General features: G+C 41.6%; 1 protein-coding gene across 1 annotated transcript; it reads right to left on the minus strand.

Moving 5' to 3' along the window:
• Positions 1 to 2,178: 2,178 nt before the first annotated feature.
• Positions 2,179 to 5,961, minus strand: GNG5 (G protein subunit gamma 5). The gene is made up of 2 exons (XM_065897160.1): positions 5,881 to 5,961; positions 2,179 to 2,304 (listed from the first exon to the last, which is right to left on the minus strand). The coding sequence occupies exons 1-2, from the start codon at positions 5,959 to 5,961 to the stop codon at positions 2,179 to 2,181; spliced, it is 207 nt and encodes a 68-aa protein (XP_065753232.1).
• Between the last annotated feature and the right edge of the window lie 1,082 nt (positions 5,962 to 7,043).

A 7,043-nucleotide genomic window follows, 5' to 3' on the forward strand; every position in this document is an offset into this window, starting at 1 on the left:
ACAATGGGTACCAAGATCTTCGCCTCAGTGTATCCTCAAATTTGGAAACCTCAATATTCGATGAAGTATAATTTAACTTATAGTACAACCACATTTACAAGGACTATTAAATGAAAGCACCAAATCCTAACCTCTAGACCACCAGGGAACTTACAAAGACTATTAAATGAAATAAGAAAATTCAAGTGTAGAAAAAAACTGTGCATACTATGATCACTATTTTTCAATGATTGTTTTTTTCTCTTAAAAGGAAGTATCTGTTAACAGTGGTTATTTCTAGGTATGTGGATCATGATAACTTCTATTTTAATACCTTGTACTATCTGTTGCTAAATTATCTATGCTTTTAAAAAAATTATATAAATATATATATTTTTAAAAGCTATGAGTATAAAGACTTAAATACAGACTCTTTGCATCCATGCCACTCAGTGTACCTAGGACAACCAACATCAGCATAACATCCCAGACCTACTTTCAAGTTTGAGAAGAAATGCTTTTACACCCAAATATTCTTTTCCTAGCCAAAAGTGTTTCAAATCATAATATCCACAAAGCTAAGGGCTTATTATACTGCCAGAATTAACACCATTATTTTACTTTTAAATCTAGATTTTTATCCCAACCATATTTTAACCTTGAGCAACTCATTAAACACTTGTCTGCAGACTCCTATGAAATGAAACTATTAACAGCCAATTAAGAAGCCAGGCTTAACAGTATTTTAAATGAAAATAAACAATTTGTGAAGAGAATACAAGGGGAACCGTAAAAATATGAAATTTCCCAAAACTGCCATGAAGAATTAATACTGCCAGGAGCAAACGACTTTTAACCTGTTAAATATGAAGGTGCTAGACTTAAAAAGAATTACTTCCCTTAAACTCAAAGGCGGGTTTTTTTTTTTCCTGTGTTTTGAAAATCTTAACCAATTCAACCAATCATTGTATTTACTGGAAACATGTACTTATACAAACTTCCTGGACACTCCCAAGTCTACAAAGTTTAATTAGGGAGGGCACAACTATGTAACATGGTATTTTAGGAAGCAGCTTCCTGCACGTGGAGGAGTCAGAATGTCTGTAGATGGTATGTGCCATACACAGTCTTTTTTTTTTTGAAGCACTATTTAAGTTTGCTTCTTGTAGGTCAATATGAATAAATGCTCTGACAAAAGTCCTATGGATTTATGAAGGTAGTACCCTTGGATTACATTTTCAATTATCCACATCATGTTTTCTTGTCACATCTCTTTTGGATTGACATATGTTTTTGCACACACTGACATTTGTTCTGTAAGTTACACGTTAACATATAAAAGTATGCTTTAAACCAGCCCAAAATTTAGTTTCTTAATCCTCTGAAAACCAATCCACTGTCTGCCACCATGAACATATATACTTCATTTCTCTCATTTTATCTTTACCTAACAACAATAAAATTAAAACCTGTTGTTCCCCAGTCCAAATGCCAACACCATGTCAGCTTATTCGGCTATCTCTTCAGTTTCTCTTGCATTCACAACTCCCAATTATTTGCTATGCTGTTCTATTAGATCATCATTAATCCAAATCCGTTGATAGTACTTCAAAAGCCACCACCATGAACACTGCAGATTTTTTTTAATGTCTAATTTTTTTTTAATAATGTGCTGTTATTTACTGATTTATCCTCTTTGTTTTTTGGCTGCACAGCATGTGGGATCTTAGTTTCCAGACCAGGGATCAAACCTGTGCATTGGAAGCACGGAGTCTTAACCACTGGACCAGCCAGGGTAGTCCAATGTCTAAATATTTGCTAGATACACAAAAATAAAACTAACCTAGTATTTGGGGGCACCAGAATACACCATTAGGCCAATGCTATAAAAGGTAACATGACTTGTCACAGCAGTGAAATTTTCTAGTAACTCCTGTATCCTCTTTATGGTTATTAAATCCTCTACTTAATCCTTTATGGTAAAATAGAAACAATTAGTCTTTATGACTACTAAATCAGCAAATTTCATCAATCCTCACAAAACAAAGACTGGAAACTCTAAGTGCCAAACAAAAGTGTATGGGATGATTTTGCTCAACTTATAAGTGCTGCAAAGAAAGAGACCTGACTAGTTATCCCTACTGTGTGGGGCTTTGTTGTTTTCATTTAAGGAAACTTACCTTGCAAAGATTCATTTTACTACAAAAAGGAACAGACTTTCTGCGGTCTGAAGGGATTTGTACTTGAAGATACTCCAGTCAGCAGGGGGTCATGTTGAGCATTCTGCAGACAGAATTGTTTCAAATCTGCAGCTGCCTGCGAAACCTGTATATAACAAAGGGTGGGGGAAGTGGGTGGGAGGTGGTGACAATGTTTTAATGAAGTTTTTCTCAAATCTTCAAAAATACCTGCCAATAAACACTTCTCTTAACTCAAAAAAGAAATATACTAATTGAAGCTCAACAGTCATACACTGAGCCTTTAAAACACTGCATGTAAATAAGTATGAACAGTACAATTCTGTTTATTTGTAAAGCACAGCACATCCTGCTAGTTTATTAATAAATAGGTTGTTCTACTGTAACCTTGAGGGTACTCAACATCTTGTCTTTTATTAAAAGCAGTACACAGGATATTATAGGTTAAAAAGTGTTAAAATGCTAGTAAACTATCACTCTGTCTTGAAAGCAGTATGGGAAATGGGAAAATGCTACTCTGAGTGAAGATCATGTTCAAAATCTGAACCATTCAGTTTATTGTTTTGGTATATGTACCATCAGCTGTTTAATGTTACAAAACTGGACAGTGACAGTTTCTGCTCAGGGTCATGTGACTGAAAGGCTGATTAGCAAACTTCAGTTTATTTTAACAACTTTACCAAGCAGCCTGCCTTTGTGAAACTGTGTATGCCTTAAATGTGATTTAATAATTTTCATATATGTATGCAAAGCCATTTAAACAGGACTTAGGAACTTCTGTGGCTTCATAGTTAAAATAACTTTATATCATGTATCACTTAAACATCTACTATTTGTATATATTCTGGTAAGGTGTGATACAGGACACCAAAACAATAAACTGAATAGTTTAGATATATAACATGAATGACTAAAGGATGCCTCAAATACATACAATATCCTAACTCTTGAATTGAGGTTTAAGAAGATGGAGAAGATAATCATTTATTTTATTATTTTAACTTCCCTTAAGGAGGGTGAGAACAGGTGTCCAGTCTGGCTGGGTAATATTTAGCCTTTGAAAGGGAGCTTAGGGCATCACAAATGCTCTCTACAAAGAACTTCTGCACATGACAGCTGTACCCCAGACATTAACCTGATAAAAGGATCCATCATCATGAGATAAATCTAAACTCTTCTTGGAATCTAATTTATATGTTTGGCTTATATACCAATCCAGGGTAATGAGTTCCATGAATTTATTTAGCAACTGTGTGAGTAAACAGTTTATAAATTCCTGGTACCAAGTACTATAACAAATGGGTACCCTGCTCCCCTAAAAGGTGTAGCTACAGTGGGGGAATGGTGGTATAATTTTTCACTGTTGTATAACATGGTTTCATTCATTCACATTAACCAGCAGTAAAGAATGTGTTAATCATCTGCCTAAAGTGTAGGTAGGCGCCAGCTTAACTCCCTTTCACAAACTTCTTATCACCTCTATGTGCCAAATATAATTTTAGGGACTGAGAATATGTAAGAACAGCCAGATCCCTGCTGTTATGGAGCTAACAGTTCAGATGAAAAGAGACAAGGTGCTCTGCAGAAAAACAAGTGTTTTTTTTAGATCAGGACCTAAGAGAAAGTGTCTTTGAGGAGGTGACATTTAAACTGAGATCTCAGTGACAAGAGATCCAGCCAAGTGACCATCAGTGAGAAAATGATCAGTGACAATTCCAATCAGTGGGAAAATGGACACAAAGGCTTAAAACTCTAACAAGCTTCTAGCCCCTATGGCACTGTAATAATCACCATCCAGGAGGCTGAAACCCTATAATCCTGGCATAATAATCAGCGCCCTCTTTCAAAAGTGCCCTGGGTAAGTGTATGGTTACCCAAAAGTGGGAGAGTCTGTCAAGCATTTGTGATAATTTCTATCAACTACTCAAACATAAAGGTTTAAAAAGTAAAGCTGTGGTAATTCGAAAGTAAAATATCACTACAAAAGCATCTAGCATAGTGTCACGGGTAAAAGAGAAGCACAAAATGAAATCCAACTAACCACATTTTGCAACATGTCTAATGAAAAGCTCATTTAATGTCCCAAGGTGTAATGCCTCCTCTCCTTGCTACACACAGCCCTGGCATCAGACAAACAGATTTCTAAATAAAACCAAATCACTTGTGGTGCCTTTAATGATTCCGACGAAAACCCTCCTAAGAACAGGAGGAAGGCATCATGCTGGGAGTTATTGGAGGGGCTAGAGTTTTCATGGTAAAGCGTGAGCCTGAGGACTTCAACTCATTTTCTTTGGCGATTAGGGCTAAATACCCCTACTTAACACTTTCTGCTTTCAACCAGCATTTTTCCCCTCCCCCCATTTTTTTCTTTCCCGGGCCACTCCAATCTATGATAAAGACACGCCTGAATGATAAGATAGTGATTTCAAAGTTAAATCCAGCCAAGACTAACCATAAATCACTGGAATGAGGTAAGAATCTGGAGATCAGAGAAATGGATTCGAGACAGCAATGGAGTTTACAACACTTAAAGAACAGGAAGAGAGGAGAATCCCACCCCAAGACTCATGGGAATTTCCCTTCCCTCCCGAGATGACCACAACTGAGTAAACTAAGTCCCTGACATTTCTACTTAAGGAAATGGGTAAATAGGAGACCATCTTACTCCACAAAACATTTCAGGGGGAAGTAAAAACTAGCCTAATGAGTACAGAATCAAATCATCTTGGAAACTGGCTTTTTCTTTCAACAGAGTGCATGCTTTATACTCTTCTCTGTTTCTTTTTTAATTACAAGTGTTTCACACGTAAACTGACCCGCACCAGAAAGAAGCCAATCCACGCAGGATTTAAAAAATCAGGAAACTCGAAATAGCACTTGAACTTCAGGTTGTCATATCACCAGACACAAAAGGCTTTTGCCCCAAAGTAAATACCCCAGGACAAGATCAATGCTAAACAGATGCCAAAATAAATAAAACTGGTCCACCCTAATTACTTTTTCGGGTACGCGCGGACCAGCAGGTATACCCAAAGTCACAACACAGCAAATGGTGCCAAACAGATACGAAATGCACGCTTTGTACGAGGCTGTACAGGGCACCAGTGGTAACCTTAGACATTGCGAACGTTTCCAAAACAGGCTTCTTTAAAGTTATGCAAGAATTCGTTTTCAAGTGTGTGTTCGGTGAATGAGAGGAGCTGGAAGTAAGACTCTACTACTAAAGGGAGTGGATTTGGGAAAGTTCTGAAATGCAAAGAAAAAATACTTCTGAATCAAAAGTCGGGTAAAACCCCGTCGGGTGACAAAAAACAGAAGAGCTGGTCGAGAGGGCCGGGAAGGGTGCGGACTGCGCGCGGAGGAACAGCTGTTGGCGAGCACGGCCGCGGACTCACTACGGAGGGAGGGAGACCGAGAGGAGGACCGGAATGCGGAAAGCCGCTGTTCAAGCCAGGGCCAGCTCGCCTTGGAAAGTCTTGGGGCGGAAGGGCACACTAACCTGCCCTCCAAACCACAGCGCCGACCCGCGCCGCTACTTTTCTAAAGCTGGCCGCAGAGATCGCCGCCGCCGCCGAGAGCGCGTCCTCCCTAGGGGTGGCGAGAGCCGGACGCGAGCCTCGCCCGCCGCGCCAGCTCGCCTGCCAGATCCCCCCCGCCACCTCCCCCGCCCTCCCCTCCCCCTCAGCCGCCCGCCCCCGCTCACCTTCACGCGGTTGAGCCCGGCCTCCAGCCGGAGTTGTTGAACCACTTTCTTCATAGCGGCGACGCTGGAGGAACCAGACATGGCGCACGCGAGAGCTGGGCAGATCGGCAATCCGTCGGTGGATCGGTGGTGGGTCCGCAGTGCCAGACGGCGGGACGGCGGGGCGGCGAGTCTGCTGAGCGGGAGGCGGGGCTCGGAACTTTGTCTCTAAGTTTCCGGTTCTTTGCCCCGTGGCTCCACCCGCGGCGCGCATGCGCGCCCTTCTCCGCCTTCTGTTTCAGCTCCTCACTCGGGCAGGAGCCCGAGCCTCAGGGGGGTGAGGGGAGAGCTGGGAGCGAGAAGGGGCGGAGCGGATGGTGCGCGCGGCAGCTGTGGGTTGCTAACGCGACCAGACACCCATCCTCTCCGCTCTCCCTCTCTGGAGAGGACGATTTGGGAGAGGTAAGGAAAGAGCTTGTCGTTATCCTCCAAGACCCGAGGGGACCGGTGAGAGAAGTCAGATATTGAAGGACTTTGTAAAAGGCCTGGTGGCGGGACGACGAGGCGGTTCCTGTTTTCCTGACGGAGTTGGCGGCAGAGGTTGAGGGAAGGGAAGGGGAGAGCCTTACCGAGGCGCAAGAGCTAGAAATACGGGCTTGAGTCACTGCCACCCTGTCCCCTTAGAGACGCATCCCTAAGTGACCCAAGTTTGTCCAACGGGCGGCCCATCCGCAGCCCGCTTCCCCATCGTCGGACCCAATAGGAGTAGATGCAAGGTTAGGGACCTCAACAGCAAAAAAAATTTGACTCTTCTCTTTAGTGCTTAGCTATAAACATGAATTACCTATGTATCTCCTCAGCCGGTATCTCACTACTGGTTCAATCAGTCATTCTCTCTAGTCTTTATCTCTTTTTCTGTTGTGGTTTACAAATAATTACAGCTTTCTCATAACATGGGCTTGCTTCATGGATATGATACTGCTTCATGACTTCCCTTTATACATTCATTTTGCTTCAGTATCTACTAACTACATACTTGAATCTTGAGTTCTTCTCCCAATTTTAAGTCCTAAGGGCTCATCTATACATGCCAGGCCACTTTGTCTCTGGCCAGCCAGGATTTGGTCTTTAGTATTGATACAGTCAGGAATGACAAAGGGAATTGTAGCTCAAAACACAGCTTG

Source organism: Phocoena phocoena, chromosome 1 (assembly GCF_963924675.1).
Source record: "Phocoena phocoena chromosome 1, mPhoPho1.1, whole genome shotgun sequence".
NCBI classification, from domain to species: domain Eukaryota; kingdom Metazoa; phylum Chordata; class Mammalia; order Artiodactyla; family Phocoenidae; genus Phocoena; species Phocoena phocoena.

Excerpts from the sequence above, each read along its gene's own strand:
- GNG5 (XM_065897160.1), bottom strand. The coding sequence starts at position 5,961 with ATGTCTGGTTCCTCCAGCGTCGCCGCTATGAAGAAAGTGGTTCAACAA. Across the intron at positions 2,305-5,880 it reads CCGGGCTCAACCGCGTGAAG|GTTTCGCAGGCAGCTGCAGA; the intron begins GTGAGCGGGGGC and ends TGTTATATACAG.